This window comes from Aptenodytes forsteri, unplaced genomic scaffold (assembly GCF_000699145.1).
Source record: "Aptenodytes forsteri isolate BGI_AS27 unplaced genomic scaffold, ASM69914v1 Scaffold284, whole genome shotgun sequence".
Classification (NCBI taxonomy): domain Eukaryota; kingdom Metazoa; phylum Chordata; class Aves; order Sphenisciformes; family Spheniscidae; genus Aptenodytes; species Aptenodytes forsteri.
In genome coordinates, this window is record NW_008794445.1 from 5581039 (window position 1) to 5599477 (window position 18439).

At 45.5% G+C, this 18439-nt stretch overlaps 1 protein-coding gene across 1 annotated transcript in view; it reads right to left on the reverse strand.

Annotated features, from left to right (window-relative positions):
- Positions 1–3459: 3459 nt before the first annotated feature.
- Positions 3460–18439, reverse strand: part of ERP27 (endoplasmic reticulum protein 27) — an 18529-nt gene continuing 3549 nt past the window's right edge. Inside the window, exons 4-8 of the mRNA XM_009290146.2 lie at positions 17862–17923; positions 14928–15041; positions 11585–11710; positions 4255–4452; positions 3460–3533 (exon numbers count right to left, since the gene is read on the reverse strand). Of these exons, the coding sequence (XP_009288421.2) occupies positions 3489–3533; positions 4255–4452; positions 11585–11710; positions 14928–15041; positions 17862–17923 (545 nt within the window). The 3' untranslated portion in view covers positions 3460–3488. The remainder of the gene's footprint in view (positions 3534–4254; positions 4453–11584; positions 11711–14927; positions 15042–17861; positions 17924–18439) is intronic.

Genomic DNA, 18439 nt, shown 5'->3' on the forward strand with positions numbered 1-18439 from the left:
TGGTTAGGTGCAGAGCTCTGGAAGGTGCAGAGGGAATTAAACTCCCCAGTGTACATAACGAAGGTCCTGAAAAGCTGTCCCTATAATTAGCTGTGTACACAGCAAACACAGTCACCGGGGCATTGCTTTTGCTCCCAGGCTTGTTTGCAGAACCAGAGCTTCATTCATGTCCTGTTTTTTTTCCCTCCAGCACTGAGGAAGAGTCACGTTGCTGTGCCCAATTCCTGCAGTTGTTGTGTCTGCACAGGGCCAAGACACGAACCTCAGACACCCATGTAGCAGGCCAGTTCCCCTCACACTGTTTGGTCTGAACCACGGAGGTGCGTGACAGTGGAAACATCTACGCTGCCAAGGCTCCTCGCAGACGTCTCCGCAGAAGACCTTCCCACTTTACCTTACTGCAGAGAAAGCACTACAACCCTTCCTAGGGAGGAACGAGATATAGCCATAAAAAGGAACAATTTTCCCATTGAGGGAAAGCAAGCAAGGCTCTTGCTAGGAGATACAGCCCTGCATGTTCTAGGACTGGTATAAAACCAGGAGTTCAAAACCATCACACACCACTGACATGGGGATGTTGGAAGGCAGGTGTGAGTTTGCTCTGCCTGGGCTCTGGGCCAGTGTGAGGTGAGTGATCTCTGATTCTCAAAGCTGTAGTGTGTGACAGAGTCTGGGATGAGACCCTGTGGCTCCCCAGTGCTTCGGAGGGGCTGAGCCCTGTGCTCACACCTTCACACAGCCCTAGGGTCAGAGACAACTAATCAACCCTCCACCATGCCCCTCGCACAGGGCACACACAGGCCTGGAGAGCCTCATGCATTGCACAGGGAACTCCAACACCGAAGTCGAGGCTTCATTCATGCTCTTCCAGTCCAGCACTGCAGCCTCTGCCCACACGCAGGGGCTGAGCCACCAGCCAAAAGCAGCAAGACATTCTGACACCCTAGACCCTTCTCCTCTCTTTGAGGCTCAGCCTTCTGCTCTCAGCATCTTTCCTGTACTTCTGCAGCCATTCTTCAGTGCGTAAAAGCCACAAGAGCATCCAGGAGGATTCAGGCATATATATTGCCACGAGACATACGCTCATTCAAGAGGTCATCTGGTGCAGACAGTTCTCTTCCCAGGCCCTACCGATGGTGAGGGCATGCTTTGCTCTGCTCACCAACAGCAGCTCCTAGGTAAGCTCACCGAGCAGGAGAGAGGCTGCAGTGCAGTCACGTGATGCTACCAGGCAAGGCCCCCCCATGCCAAGGAGTGCCACCAAGAAGCACAGTCTTCACTTGCAGCTCCAGGACAAGCGTGTAAATCCAATGCACCAAACACAGTGGCAGGTATGTGACCCACCCTGAACAGTCTCGTGCTTCAGAGTAAAAGACACTTAAGAGGTCTGCAGAGATGGCTCGCTCCAGCTGTTATATGAACACTACATCCATGACCCAAACCTTATGGCCTTGTAGGCTCCAGCTGATGATGGTGACATCTCCACTTCTGGGACCACATGCTAGTGGCAGAAGGTCACTGTGAAATGGCTGCTCAGAAGAGAGGACACCTGAGTAAAACAGTTTTATGGGCTGAGGGCAGGTGCCTCCACTTTTACCAGCCTAAAGAAAGAAATACGCAGCATGTAATGCCCCAAACTCACCTCTCCCTTGACATCTTCAGTGTTATTATCTAGTTATGTCCAGAAGCAATACCACAGGTTCTCACAGGCCACATGCAAACCAGAGGTTAGGGAGCACTCAGTTGTGACAAGGGGAGTACTGAACAGAGGTGGTTTGCCTCTCTCTCCTCCCCTCCCTCTTTTTCTGCTCTTTTCTGAACTGCCTCATTTAGGAAACAACTCTTGGCTATTGCATTGACCATGGAGCTTCTGAGACCCCATATTGCCCACCGCCCTGCCTCTTAGGGGAGAGTTCCCTGTCTAGGGAGAGAGTTTCCTGGCCTTGCCAACACAAGGCACAATCCTGAATACTGTTTTGGTCATATCACTCTTCCTCGGAAATGTGCTGCAATTTTGATTCCCCATACCAACTATTACAGCATTGGGCTTGCTTTAGGTAAGAGGAGGAGAAGGGAGAGTAGAGCACTAAAGGAGGCAAGTCCAGCTGCATGAGAGACAGAGCCTTAGGGAGATGCAAGACATCAGGTTGATCCACATGAAAGAGGCAAGAGCTACCGTAGGGCTGGCACCTGCCTCTCTATTGTACTGAGAGCCTCCCTGCTGTGGCCCTCATCATGGTGGCTGGCAGTTACTTTGCATCCCTTCCAGCTCCTGACTTCTCCCTCTGTGGTGGGGAGCTGTGTTTGCCTCATTCACAAGAACAACTCCTTTCTATTCCCAGTTCTTCACCTTGGGCTAATCTCTGAGAAAGGGCTGAGGTTTCTCAGCTCTACGCCTCTTAGGCTCCCTGTCCCAAGCCAAGTCTCTCAAGCCCTGAGAGACAATGCAGTCACTGTTTGACAGGAGCATCCACACTCCATGCCAAAGGATGCTGAGCCAAGTATGAGGCAAGCCTACTGCATGCATCTAGTACAGCAGACCAGGCATGGCTCATATGCCCCGCCTGCAAAGTCCCCATCCCCTGTACGCCAGCACTGGGACCTCTGAGGGATGTCTGAGGTCAATACACAGACATTAGCCTTTCCCTCTAATGCAGTGTGGAGATATCCCCTATCTTGCAATGCAACTTTCTACTACCCTTCTGCAACAGCTCCCATTCCTCTTAGCCTCAATCTGCATCTTAGGCTCATTCATTTATGCTGCACCAGCTCAGACCTGCTGTACCCAGTGCTGTTCTGATGACAAACCTTCACAGAAATCTCTCATCCTCATGGAAATATCTGTTGATGATGGGTCCAATTCCATGGGGAATGATTCTTAGCAACCAACCTGACTAGTTAGGCATTGCAAGCCTGGTTAAGTTCAGAGAAAGGAGATTTTTGAGCTTACTCACCCAGAAATACACAGGCTTTGTCCTTAAGTGAAAGACATAGGGGGTGGGAAATCACATATTTGCATAAAAATTCAAGCTATTCACTTTCTGCTTTATTTAGTAAAATAAATGGAAAAGTACATGTGACGTCAAACAACCAATCTGATCCTAGTGTCAGGAGAGGCTGACAGTGGATCCCAGCATGGCACCAAAAGCAAAGAGAATGAAGGAAACAGATCTCTGGGAACTACAAGCTTTATCTCTGGTATTGCCATTTTGCCAACAGCGGTGGCATGGAAGGACGCAGTGTAGGGCAATACCAGAGCTCCTGGAGTACTGAGAAAAGAGAGCTGGAGCCAACAAATGAGAAGGGAGAAGAGATTCCTAGAGAGGATAGACAGCATATATGTACCTAGCATGGAGATGGGAATCCATGACTGACTTGGCCCCTTATCCTACTATCCCAGGAATTCCGGAGCTGCGGAGCTCAGTGAACTCTTCATACACCAGAAACAGATGACTCTGGGCACAGTGATCCTGTTGGCTGAGACAGAATCAGAGTTCCTCATTGAGGGCCTTCTCCTCAGGTTCGTCTTCTTTCTAAAACACATTAGAGGCATGAAATCAGTTTTGACGTTGCTCCGTTTCTCAGCATAATGATAAAAGGAAACAAACCAACTTAAATGCCTCCCTCTGCTGTCTGTGCCACTGCCCTCCCATTTCAATTGCACAACACAGGGTCCTGACACACAAAGCCCCTGTGCTATAGGAAGATGAGCTCTGACAGAGAGAGAACTCTTAACACTGAATGAACATGGAGATTAAATTGTCCCTCTTCCAGCAGAGACCCCTGGTAGAGTCCTGAGCCCTTGTCTGTATACTCTGTTCTGTGGCCATCTTGACAGATTTCCTTCCTATCCATGGCACTGTCTCTCTGATCCTCGCTTACGTGCTGCCATCCACCATCCCTATTCTCAGTGTCCAAAAGCATCCTTCACTCTGTCTCCCCAGCTGCTGTTCCCAGAAAATAGATGCTTCACTGAGACCTTCATACAGTTGCAGAGGTCAGTGAAGTCTTCTTGCTGTAGACTAGAAGGCAGAGGTCAATGAAGAAAGAAACTCTGCAAAGACATCTATCTCTGCTCTGCTCCAGATCTAATGCTTTTCTGATATTCAGGTGCAAATGAAAATGAAAGAGAAGGTGGCAGGGGTGGGGAGGAGTTCAAGGAAGTGAAGTCACCTTCTTCAAGAACCTTATGAGAAACAGCATCATCCTACAAGATCCCAGCTTCCTGTAGACTGTACAGGAGCCCCCCTTTACCTTCTGCATTCTTTGTAAGAAACGATTACAGAAGTCCTGTACACGCTCGACAGAAACTTCATCCAGGGTCAAAATATCCTGCTCCTCATCTGGTGTGTGGAATATAGCCAGAGCTGGCAGCTGGGACTTCTTCAGTTTGAAGAATGACACTATTCGTTCATTGCTGTTCAAATTGCTGTCTAGCAGGATAAAGAGAATCTGTGATGGAAATAGGAGAGGAAATGTGAGCAAAACAGAAACTGAGGGAGAGAACAGATCCCCAAAGGGTGATCTTATGAAGATTAACAGTGATATTTTTATAAAGAGTTAGAGAAAACCTACCATACTCTGTTAGGACAACACTTTCCTCTGCCACTATCTAACTGCTCCATGCAGTGCATTTTTCTGTATTTTATCAAGTCCAGACTTACACTACCAAACAAAATATCTTCTTTCACCTACTTTAAAAATATATCAGTATGGCAGGAAGGCAGTCTCCACTTCTATTCTCTTCATAGTTGAGGAAACAAGATGTCTTTTATCTTAGTGGCACATGTAAAAGAAGCTGACTCCTCTACTTGCATGTTATTTGGATAAGATGCTCACATCCATGCAAGACCCAGAGTGGCAGAGTAAAAAGGTGTTTTGGTGTGTGGAGAATCAAACTCAATTGCAAGAATGTGGGAGTGAAGTATAGGGCAGCAGGAGCCTGCAAGGATAAGAGCATGACAGTACCAAACACAAAGGACGTATTTAAGTGAGCTGCAGTGAATAGAAACGAAGATGCCATCATTTGGGAAACAGGAGTTGTTGGCAAGACACAAATGGCCATACAGCCCAGCTCAGTGGAGGGTTGTTCAGACCTGGGGAGAGAAGCCCTGCAAAGAATAAGCTGGGATGAGAATGACCTACAGTTTTCCGGGCTCCCGAATAGTCTTGGAGAGCAAGATCAAGCCAAGGATTAGGATTCTGCTGGGATGATTCAACAGAATGGAGTTATAAGAATTGGTGAACAACTCCATGATTTTATTTTAAGAGTAAGTTTCAACTGAGATCTTACAGGTGCAGTAGGAATTGGTACAAATTTAAAATTTTGGAATCTGAAAGATTATTAATAAAATATACACCTATCTCAAAAATCTTTGTTAAATTATCTGTTAATACTAAATACAAACATTATGTATAATTTTTATAAAAGAAAATACAGTAATTGAACAATTTAATCAGTGACCTGGTTAAATAGAATCCCTTGGCAGGTGACATCCAAGTCAATGAAACAAACATCCAGCTAACGTGCCATTTTATCTTCTCTTTATCCTGTGCAGTCTACTAGGCCTAGCGTATTCAATGTACCTATGGACACGGATATGACTTAACTTACACAAGAAGAAAGAAGAGTTTGAAAAAAGAAGAGTTTAAAAAAAGAAAAGTAATGCAACGTGACGACGATGTGCCCAGTTCCCAGGCTGTGACTCATGTTTTTCTTTCTTTTCAGTCAAGAACACTCAAGTTAGATCAAAACTTTTTTCTTCTCTAAAAATAAATTTGGTAAATCTCAAATTCTTTACTTTATTAAATTTATGTTCTATAAAAAAACAAATATATCTGGAAACTTTCCTAGGCAACAGCCTATGGGAAGGAGGGATAGTTAGGCTAGTGTAAGGTTTAACTGCAGTTAATCACTGAAATACAGAAGCTGGAACACCACTTTCACTGGATATATGATATTTACCACTTGCAATTTCTCTTCCAAAAGTCAACTGCCCCAAGGGCAACAAGCTAGTGAGCAGACAAGTTGTGAGGTACTTCTCCCAGAGTGCTAAATTCATCCTTTTGCAGGATAAAACACCAAGCTACACAAGGGTCACAAATCTAAGGGTCACAGGTCTAAGGACCTGATATAAGAGGCTTTCAGCTGGAACAGCAATACTTATGTTTTAGGGCTCTCCTTCCAACTAGCAAGCTGGAAACAGAGGTCAGTGTTGGAGGGAAGCACTTTCAGAGGGTTGGTACAGGAAATGGTATCACATTTTCACCAGTTCATTCACCAGCTTTTGGGTTTCCCTATGAAAGATTCATAGACAACAACATTTTTTTAATCAAATGTTAAACAAGAATTTAATCAAAAAAAGCATTTAGAATACCTAGGTTGTTAAATGTTGTCACTTTCCATACAAAATCTCCTCCACCTTTAAAACAGATAAATAGCATTTTAAAATGGTAATATAAATAAATATTAATCAATATTCTTCACTTTATCAAGCTTCCAGCCTTTGTTAAAAACCCCAAAACTAAAAAGCTGTACATATTTTATCCATGAGTACAAAGAATAGAGTAAGAATAAAAGAATAAAAAGTTTGGGGTTTAGAACTCCAAACACCTTCTTCCTTACAGAAGAAAAGAAAACTACACAAACAACTGGCCCCTCAGCTAGAAAGGCTGAGATATCATCATTCACAGTTCCTGACTTGGATGTCTCTAATGACTCACATTTGGCTCACGGAGTTACAGGGTGCCGAAGTACAGCAAAAGTTTCCTTCCCCTCTTATATTCCAAAAATACAAGAGAGAGAGTAATTGCATTTGTCCACTGTCGCTTGAAAGAAGACACCTTAATGCCTATCGCTTGCGTTTTAGAATGACACATTCCCAGTAGGTGCTGTGATGTGGGATGAATCCTCCTTCAGCAAAAGGACAGGCCATGCATCCTATGCTGGATGTGCTCCAGGGGTCTTGCCAAGGCCTGTGTGGCCTCAAAGTCACACCTGTGAAGCAGCCTGTAAGGTGCGTTGGTACTGAGGCACTGGAAGCCTGGTCTTCTCAGCAGCTGGAAACCCAGCAGGTTTCTCAATGGGGACATTCCACAATAGATGCCACCTGGTGGGACTGGCATTTTCTCATGAGGAATTTATTTTGTTCAGATTCCCAGCCAGCTCTAATCATAAAGAATGAATGCAGTAACCATGGAAAATTATACTGACCATGAGACAAGATTCACTTTGCCTAACTTCCGCCATCTAGATCTTAAGTCTTGTCTCAGCCAGTCATCTAGGCAACCTCTACAATAAATGGTACGATAAACGGCACTTGATTCCACTCATTTTAGAAGAGAAGGAAGGACACGTCTGTCCTTCTCTACCAGTGCTGAAAAGAGCCTAAAGCCTTAGTTCAGACAACTTACCAAAGCTATAATTCACCAAAATAAATCCCACTTATGATGCCAACTCTCACATCACTGCTAGAAACCAGGTAGTTCCATCCAAAACAGAAAGTTCATTTACTATTTTACACTATGCTGTACAATAGCTGTTTATTTCATCCTGAAATTATTTCCATGAAATTGTTTCATTTTGTAGCAATCTTCTTGCCTGTGTTCAGACGTCTGCTGCTAGGGGCAGTGAAGGATTTCCTGCATGGATGAGGAACTTCCGACACAAATTCTCTCCTCCACACATGATACTCCAAGAACACAGAACACAGTGTGATATTATCTGTGCATTGTTACCTGCAATAAGCTCTCTTTCAGAAAATTTTGTACACTGATGCTGTCTTGGTGTCTTGACAACTTGATTCCTAGCCCAGTGCTTTTAGAACATCGAGTTCCTGGTAAATACTAAGATATGGAATGATGTTATTGCCTAAGGAATTAAAGTTACTTGAAAATAGTACTGCAATGGTAGAAACCAATTTGATGTTGTTTAGTTTTTCCTCTAAGGAAGACAAACAGGAAAGATGATCAAGCCTCATATCCAGTGTTTGGCTTTGAACTTCACGGAGCTGCAACCTTCATTCTTGGAGGAGACTGTACAAGCAGAAAGATCAAATTCTTAAGTTTGAGGAATTTCTTACATAGCTTACATATTACATCAAAGCAAAATGAAAACATCAGTCATGAATTAAAAAAAAAGCAAGCTACAAAAACAATTTTACTGCAGATATCTGTTAAGTGACATAGACAACCCGTATTTACAGGTTCCACTGTTTATGGCTAAAAGAGGAATCTCTAAATATTACCTCTCTCAGTTCTGCAGCTATCAATGTCTGACAAGAAAAATAAAAAGTGTATGAATGACTGTCTGCAAGAGAAAGGGCACAGTCCTTTCATTTCCATGGAAGAACTCCTGAAGGACTCTCAGTAGTTTCTCAGAACCCATTTCTAAATGAGCCTACACGTAAATTAAAAGTGACTTTGCAAACATCTCTACCCAAATCATTTTGACATTGTAAACCAGTTATATCAGTTGCAGCAAAATCTGCTTTTGTTATTCCCAACATGACCTTACTGAAACTTCAGGAAACACCCATGAGGTACACCAGCTCTAATTGTCATGTTATACTCGGATACTGTAGAAAGAAAACTGAAGATGCTTATGCTAGTTTGGCTCAGCAACGCAAACCCTGACGTTTCCTTTCCCATAGAAAGCCTGGACTCTTGGCAGTACTTTCTCAAATAAGCACATATCTCATTGCAGCGAGATCCTTCCAAGAAGGCTGGTGGATTCACTCTGCAGCTGCAGTGCTCTGAGCTCTGTCTGCTCACTGTTACCCACCCACAACTGTTTCTCAAAGTCTTCTAGAGAAGTACCGTATTTCTTCTTATTCTTGTCAGCTCTTGCTGGCTTAGCATCATCTAACATTTGCACTTTCCTCTCCAGCATTTTATAGCCCCCAGGTTCCACAATAAAATCTAAAGGAATCCTGACTGCCTTCAGACACTCACTGCTGCTCAGGGTGCAGTTCAAGCTGTTTTCAAATAATGGTCCTCACCACACATCCTCATGGATCCTCCAGCTGAAAATCTCAGCTTCTTCTCAGGCAAAATCGAAATTATCATAAACTAGAGATGAAAGGACCATAATCCAGGAACTGGCAGGTGAATCACCTCCTCATGATCCATTAACGGTTGGACTCAATGATATTAAGGGTCTTTTCCAACCTAAATAATTCTATGATTCTATGATTTTCTTCACTCTGTGGGGTCAGCCACTCAGTAGCAGCAGTTCCTCTTCATCCCTCCATCAACCCAAGCAACAAGTTTCTCTTCTCCCTCCAGCTGGTGGTGATGACAAGGACTCCTCTTCCCTCAGAGCGCAGCAGAGATGTGTGAAAGGATCAGCACCCCTTCTCCTGCTTGGGAACCCTCTCAAGGCTCTGTTTGTGTTCTGCACTGGCATTGTGGAGAAGATGCAACACACACCGAGTCTCCCCACTCCGTTCTGGCACTCTGCAGTCATTGTGAAGCACTGCTGGATGCAGTGATACATGCTCACAGGGAGCCTGAACACCTCTCCGCTGCACAGCAATGATTCCTTGCTCAAACCACTGACAGCAGTAACCCTGCAGCACAAACAAGCCTTTCACCACCAGCCCAGAGGCTATGAATTATTCACTGGTAATCCTCAATAAAATTCAAGTCAAGAATCTTGCATTTATTCACAGGCAATCTGCGAGCCGCAAAAAGGCAAAATCTACTCAATACTTTACTTGTTTTGAAGTAAACCTGAGTTACCTTGGTAGTCCTGACAACAGGTAAGTCCACTTAGGAAAATTAGCCAGCAGAGATTTCCATGGTATTGTGCAGTGGCTGCTTTTGATACCCAAACTAATTCATGTCTTTCTACATGACAGCAATGGAGACAAACCTAAGCGGGCATATCGCTCTGCTTACTCCTTAGTATCCAGATCTAAGACCCAAACAGAGGGATCCTAGCTCTCTCTTACTGCTTTGTAAGGGGGCAGTCCAAATCACAATTTACTCCTCAGAGTGCCACTCCTTTGGGAAAAACAACTTATTAGACTCTAAGTCTCTTCATCTACATGTTCTGCAGTACCACTGCAGTAAAGTGGAAATAATTAGTCAAATCCCCACATATTTAATCTCTATATTTTACTCTGGCAAACTTCTAGACTGATTCGGTGGGAAACTTGCCTGCATGAATAAAAAAAGGTTAGATTTGGCTTGCTGGTAATTCATAAATTATCTGGACTTCAGTACAACATTTTATCCAATGTTTTGTGACGTATTTCTAGGAAAATTATTCACATTTTCTCAGATCTAGGCATGACACATGAAGAGAAAACTAGCTGCAGCTGCATCAGCAAAGGGTAGCGATGCTAAACAGTAATGTGCTGTGTTAAAAGAGTTAGCTGCTTAGGGGAGACCTGTATCAGACTGCTGCTCATGGAGGACAGTGATAATGGTGTCACTGTAATACACATCTCACATGAGATGGCTGGAATTTTTCAGATAAATGAGTTTTCTTTTATCACTATATGTTTCTCAAAGTAAAACACTTTTGAAGAGACCTTTTGACTTGGATGCATGGTTTCTGCCTGGTCTCTTGCCAATGGGTGGGACAGATGGCAAGGTCCAAAGTAGTCCTGCCATAAACAAGTCTCAAAACTTTTGAGGGTGCACAGTTCTGAGGTGGCCCCTCCATTTGAAGATGAGGATATACTTGATTTTTAATCTGCCCCTTCAGTACCACAAACAGATGCATGCAGATGTTCTTGTTCTCAATCCCCAACTCTTTCCAGCTCCACGCTTCTCTGAGGAAGATGTCTTCCACTGCCTCTCAGTTCAGCCTTCCCTGCTGCTGTGATCTTCTGTCCCCTCCCATCTGCTGTTCTCCCTTGCCCCAAATGTCTTCCTTTTGCTCCCAATCCTCCTTTGCTTGCCAGTTCCTTCCTCTGTTCTCCAGACACAAATTTCCCTATAATCCAGCTGCTGGCAGAGAATCAGCCATGGGATGATTTACTACTTGGGAAGCTCTGCCCGCAGAGGGGTGGGAACCAGGCGAAATTTCTCTGAAAGATCCCATCTATCCCATCACCTTAGTGTGGGAAATGCGACAAATCCATCTGCAACTCCTTCAAAACAGCCATTTCCCCAGGATCCAACCAGAAGGCTAAGGGTCAAAAAGCACGGCGACATTAATTGCTGCTTAGTCACTTATACAATGCTCCTTGGCATCTTGCAGGCTGTATATACAAAATTACCTCTCACACCAGTGGAATGCAACCATCGCCAGACTGAAATGCAGCAGCTGTTTGTCATCTCCCAGTGCAAAGGAACAAAACTGGACTAGAAGCAAGGAAGTACATAATGTCCCACTGAGGGAGCAGAGGAGCAGGATACAGAGGATATTTTCCCCACAAGGAGGCAAACTGGCAAAAGGTGAACAGATCCGACCCCTCCACTTAATTATCCAGCTAATCCTCTTTTCCTGCCACTTGGCCTTTGCTCCTCTAATGCACAGAGAAGGAGATTATGCCTTCCCCATCCACAGAAGAAATCACTGTTCTCCTTTTTTTCTCCCTAATGGCTCTCCGTCCTCTCTGTTTGGACTTACCTTCCCCTTGAAGAGCTCCGCTGCCGCCCGGTATTTGCGCATTCGCTTGGGGTGCTTTGGGGACATCTTGTCTGTGATCAGGAGGAGGTGAAGCTGGAGTGAACTCTGCATCACACCTATTGCTGTCTGCCGAAAACACGGCCACCACAGACAGAGAGAGAAACACACACAGACAAGGAGATTGAGAACATTCAATCTGCATTGCATGCACTGCCAGAGGGACATAAATCCTCATGTCTCAGCTGAGATTTCTTTGCAAATCAGTGTCACAGGCAGGACAGCTTTCTTTAAAGCAGGAGGGATCCAATCTGGGTTCTTTGTGGAAGCGCTTAACCTCCTGGCTTTGCTTATTCCTAAGATGAGAGTCTGAAGACCACAAGGGTTCATCACTGGCCTCAGGATAGTCAGTGACTAGGCAGGGGGACTGCCTGGATACAGCAAGCTGAAGTCTAGAGGGGCAAGGAAGTGGAGAGGGAAGGCCAGCAAACACTGACCATAAGGGTGCCCTGAATCACTGAGGTCCAGCACCCGGCTGAAATGGGAGCAAGAAAGTGGGAAGGATTTGTGGTGTCAGGGTTGGCATCTCCCCTTATTTCCTTTCCTTAGCATTAAGCTGTGCGTAGGATGGGGATGAGTCCAGAGTTTCAGCAACCCCAGGGCCTGGACATTCCAGAGTGCTGAGGGTTAAAATTGCCTCTGCAGTCCCACAGTGGGATAAGACCTGGAGCCAGCTGTCCCTCGTCCCCTGGGCAAGGGCCAAGCGGGCAGCACACACTGGCCTTCTGTGAGGAGACAGGGCTGGCACTGCCCAAGAAGCCGCCGCACCATCTCCAGGCACTCACTCACTCACTCGTCATCTCGCTTCTCCTCCTGCCTGCTTCCCGCAGCCCTGCAGCCTCTCCCTCAAATTAAACAGCAGCTGGGCCAGACCTGCTGCCTCCCCCTTGCCACCGAGACCACAGAGGTGCAGACTGTTCAGCTCCCCACCAGAGGGAGAAGAAAGTTTCCACACGCTCCAGGAGTAATGAGGAAGTGGTCAGGGACTGCACGCTGGCAAGGGCCGTGCACCGCAAAGCATCTAGTTTTTGGCAGCCAGCAACTCTGCCATTAGCCTAATATTTATCACACATTTTGTATCCCTTCTCTGGTGGTGTGCAGATGGGGCAGGGGAGAGTAGAGGGGATGCAAACCAAGGCTGGAGAGCATTAGAAGACCTCATGGGAGAGGACAGGGCTGAAGGTGAGGATGAAGCTGGCCAGCACCAAGGGCCATGACAAGGCTGGGCTGAGAGCGGGCAGGGCTGGAGCAGCAGTTCCTCCGGCAGCTCCACACAAAGGTGTGCCTGTCCACACAACCTTGTGCAAGAGCAATCAGCAGAGCTCATCAACATGGCCGGGTCACATCTGACTGTCCTGGAAAACTCACAGGGTAAGCATTGCCTAAAAATGCCTAAAGTATGTGGGAGAAACAGTAAGGGCCCCAGGATGGGGAGAGAAACTCTTGGCAGCACTCAGTGTCATCCACGTGACCCCAGCCTCTGCTGACCAGCAGCATTCTTAGATGTAAACAGCATATGCACTGGGAATAAATATTTACAAAAAACCAAGCTACGTTAGCGGAGCTGGGAGGGCTTTGGGCCAGAGACTGCAGGAGGCACTGTGAATTGCAGCACCTTGATAGACTCCAGAGTGTCTGGAAAAAAAAATGGAACATGTGTACTGCCAGTCAGGGTGGAGGGGACCAGCTAAACAGCTCAGGACTTCTCAGTCAGGGAGACAGCCTGGGTGCCGAACAGGATGCCATGGAGTGAGAGCCCAAAGCGTCAGCAGAAACGCGTGGAGAAAGAACTATGATCTAATGAATTGCCAAAAGATGCAGTGGAGGCTCCACGGGTTCAGAAGGCCTGGGTGATTGTAAAGATGATAAGAACATCCCCGCTGACGTGACTTGGGTGTTCTCAAGGGGCTGTGAGGACAGTGGGCAAGATATAACTTTTCTGTCCCCAGAAATATTCTGTGATTTTGAAATGCATTTTTCACATCCCTTATCAAGACGAAAAAACAAATCCACTTTTTTTTTTTTTAAAAGAAAAAAAAAGAACTTCAAAAGTTTTTCTTTCTGTTCAGAAGGCCTGGGTGATTGTAAAGATGATAAGAACATCCCCGCTGACGTGACTTGGGTGTTCTCAAGGGGCTGTGAGGACAGTGGGCAAGATATAACTTTTCTGTCCCCAGAAATATTCTGTGATTTTGAAATGCATTTTTCACATCCCTTATCAAGACGAAAAAACAAATCCACTTTTTTTTTTTTTAAAAGAGAAAAAAGCAACTTCTACAGTATTTCATTCTGGAAATAAAATGTTGCATTTCCAAAACAAAATGCTCGCTCTACTGGTGGGCTGCACCTGAACTGGGGAATGTGTCAGCCCTCTTAGCTGATCCTTGGCATCAGCTTGAAAAGGTGTAGCTTTGAACAGGTTGGGCCATTCTCCTTTGATTAAATTGAGCCTGGTCAGCACTGTTGTAGCTATCCAGAAGTCTGCAAGACCTCATCAGCAATGATAAAGTCTCAGCCTTGTGGCCATCGGGGCTTCTAAGTCCTATTGACTCCACAGCAATGAGCCCAGTGAACTGCTGAGATTTCAGAGGAGCCTAAATCCTTGATCACCCTCTATAGCGGGGAGGAGCACTGGGACCCTGCCACTGCCAGTCAGATGGGTGAGCTAATGAAGATGGCCTACACGGAAACATCCTGTGTCTGATTTTTTTTTTGTTGAACTGATGAATTCTGGTGTAAGGAATGGAGGGGATGGGAAAAATTTTGCTTGGGAAGTTTCCAACCAGCTCTTGAATATGCCTTCAAATAGCCACGCTTACGTCAAGCCCTATGTGCTGGGTGATGAAAAAAAGTCTGCCTCCTGGGAGTAGGTCACTCGAGTTTCCATGTTTCTCAAGGATTCTCAGCCAAAGAGCGGGGATCCTGGCTGAGCAGGGTCTGCAAGCATGACACAACACGGCAAATGCCCATGGGAGGAAGCAGCACTGCTGGCAGGAGTAGTAAGAAATGGAGCTCTCTGCCCACCAACACCCCAAGTTTACTGGAAAGCTAAAGGAACTGCCATGCCTCCCTTCCTCTCCCCACCCCACTCACATGCCCCAGCACAGCGGGGGGCTTCCAGTCCCCATATGGAGCAGCAGCAAAGAGCTGCGTGGCTTCCCCAACCCCATCCACACCGTTGCCGCAACCCTTGCACATATCTGGGTGTGCAAACTCTTGGGCCAGAGGACACCCATGAGGAGGAGGCCAAGGGCCAGGGTGAGGGCTGTGGGGAGCTAGTAATTACCACAGGGTTGTACTCTGTCACCAGGCGGAGCTCGTTCATCCGAATGAAACGAGTCATCTTCTCGGCATCAACATCTTTGCTGTTCATATCCAGATCCCTCCGGTCATTGTCTACCTGAAGACATGCAAAGACACCTACAGTCACAACCATCCTCTCCTCCCAGCAACCCCTCCAGAGACACTGGTGGCACTCACTCACAGAGACACCCACCCCCTGAGACACCGCCATCCTCTCCCCACGACCACATAATCCCCACTTCTGGAGGTCCAGAACCTACAGAGACCAGCCTGCACTTCAAGATAAGGATCTTCCACCCTCCTTCAGTCTCCCAAGGACAAGGCAAACTCATGGCATAAGAGAAATCACTGAGGACTCCAGACATCCCTACAGTATCAGCTCCTGATGCACTGGAGACAGGAAGGATTAGCTGATAAACTATTCTAGGCATTGTAGAGAGAGATCGTTAAATAGGCTAACTCCTCGCATCGATTTTGGCTTTACATCCCTTTTTAAAAATTTCATCTGCTTATTCTATTTCTTCTGCAAGTAATAAACATTGGCATGGGCCTATATGGATTTCCTGGAATCATTGTGCAAGCAGGAAATCTCTCCAATAAAAAGATTTTTTTTTTCCAGTACAGCAGAAAAGAGAAGAAAAAAAAATCAAGCCCAGCACATTTTAGCCTTAGAGGAAAATCCATCCTGCCACACATCTCCCCACACTCCACCCCTCCACCCACCCAAACAATGTAATTTTTTTGAGGTTTTCATGACCTAGTAAACAGAAAAAAAGCAGGCAACCATTGAATGATAGCTAAACCACCCGAAGGGGCAGAGTTGCTGTGCAGTACCACCGCAGGATGTGACTGAGTTGAGCCATGGGGATGCTGGGCTGTGACACACAATAGGATCAAAGTTTGGGATTTGAAGGTCTTTGATACACATATTGAATAAGGTTCTTGGGGCTGAGGAAAGGTCCACATGCACACCCCAGATTTTATTCTCTGCACCTGTACGACCTCTGAAAGTGCTTGTGTTATTTTTTTCAGTGGTGTGCAGACATCTAAAGCCCTTTTTGCTGTTCTGTGGTCATTGGCAAGGTCTTTGATCTGGTAGGGGGTCACAGTACCCTCTCTGGCAACCCAGACTGGTGCTTTTCAGACTGTGTGGCCTGATTCCTCTCACAGATTTTCCTCCTGCATAAAATGAAAGGGCAGCTCCACTCAAGTAACTGAGATCAGGCCAGTGCCACACCTGGGCAAGTGAGATCAGACAGGCCTTGGGAACCAATCTAGAGCACCCCGGACTCCACAGAAAGTCTTCTCTTGACTTTCATGGGCTTCTGGAAACACCTTATTTCCATTTTGGGTCAATAACATCTTAAATCTGCGCTCAACATTTATGATTTTAAGAAAATAGGGCTGGAAAACAGCCTGCATCTAATAGTTGAAGCTCTAGTCAAAATGTCTTTACCACTCCATATAATTAGCTTGTTAGCATCTGTTAATTATGTTCTTTTTAGGTCTATCAGGCCAGATTCCTCACTAGAATAAATCAGTTTCCCTCCACTATATGCAAAGAAGTCTCACCAGTTGACAGCAGCCCCTCCTACTACTGTAATTATGGTTTAAACTTCTAAGCATTATAAGTGTTTCATACTCTGCAAAAACAAAGAAAAAATGAGTTTATGCCTCTGATTCACTCCTATCCTGGTCACACATCTTTGCATTCTTGAAATAAGTATTTGATTCCAAGTTCCTGTGTCAGTTCTTTTTTCTTTTACTTTTTATCTCTGACCCCTTACTCCTACACAGTATTCAGCACAGAATAAAAGGAAAAATAATGTATCTGAATAACTTAATTTAAGAAAAACTGACAATTAGACAAGTGAACTGTCAACCACGTTTGAACCTGACTAGTGTATTAGTTTCTTGGGGGTTTTTTTTCCTATTAAACAAGAGTTCAGCTGCAAAAACTGGACTGTGAACAAAGAATATTCAATATAATCCAAATTCCAACAATCCAGACACTGTCTTTTATCAAACACCCTCCCAATGCAGTCATCCTCACTATCTGCCACAGCGCAAAAACAAAGGATCTTTTCAATATTTTTGGAAGAAAACCACCATGACTAAGAACCAAAACTGAGATGGGTGTTGCTTCAAATTGCAACATCTGCACATAGCAAACAAAAGGTTAAATAAAAGGACCTGCCTACCTATTGCTCACTCTTAGATCATTCTCTTTGAATTATTTGGATAATGCCAGTGGTAAACACAGTGCAGGAAATGATGAGAAAGAAAGGGGAACAAACTGGCTTTGTCCAATCTTTGTACAACCTGGATCTAGAACTTGGCCAAGCTGCCACATTTAGTTTCCCTAGTACACGTAGTGTGTCCCCATTCCTCCCCCCGCACCCCATGTGCTTAGAGCTCTGGTGACACAACACTTCACGGGCTTTTAGGACATCTTGTGCTACCTAGGGCCCCGCTCCTCCTCAGATACACCTCTCTCTCCAGTTTTCGAGTGCCACACTTGTGTGAGAAGGGGCAACATGAGGAAATTGATATAACCAGTATCTTAGCTATACTTGCTCTTAGCTTTTGTTGGTACTCTTGAAGCAAGTAGACGGCCCTTCCCAGTACTGTCTCCTTAAACTTCAGCAAACATAGCTTCAAATTCAGTGAGGCACCAGCACTTACAGCTGGTGATTTGAACTTGCACAGCATCCATCCCTAAGAAACTGCAAAGTAACATTTTTAACGGGCCCATGCCCGAAGCATATTTAGAGAGTAACTCTGCAAACCATGGTCTAGGAGACAGATGAGAGGATATCTTTTGGTGGTGGAGCATCTGTAACTGCAGAGACCCAGTCTAGATCTGTTTTCAGTCACGATGGAAAAGTTGTGCACCCAGGGAGACAGCTTTGCCTGCCTGAAGTGACACTTGGCAAGATTTGGTATCCAGCCTGCTGTGTTGGTCCATTGTAAAATGGCCTTTAGATGCTTTTCATGTGTCTCAGGAGCGTTTCCAAAACCACGGAAACTCCATCCAAGTAACACTGAACTCCAGGAGGGTCACTTAGAAACACAGACGTCGTTCTTTGCAAAGCACTGGGTGCTGGACCAGATCCACAGGAGATCTTAAAATGGAGAATCTCATCAGGTGTAATATGTGCTGCATGTCTCAGTGATGGGCACTCTGCATGTGAAAAGCAAAAGACCTCTTTGGGGCAGGAAGCTCTACAGATATGCTTTTAGGTGGGCAGGCAGAGTGACTGTCAATGACAAGCCTTTTTTTGGCTTGCTCTAAGGAGAGATGAGCAGCTTTAATCCTCTTCTTTATCACCGCTACCTGGAGATTTCATTTCTTCTGTAGCATGACTGCGGGCAGCTTTTGAGCGCTTGCCCTAGAGACTCTCTCACCAAAACCAGCGGGCAGGGGAACTCCTAAACCAAAGCGTTAATTTTGCAGACGCAGCTTTTTCCATGGCATCGTGTTTCCCCGGGAGG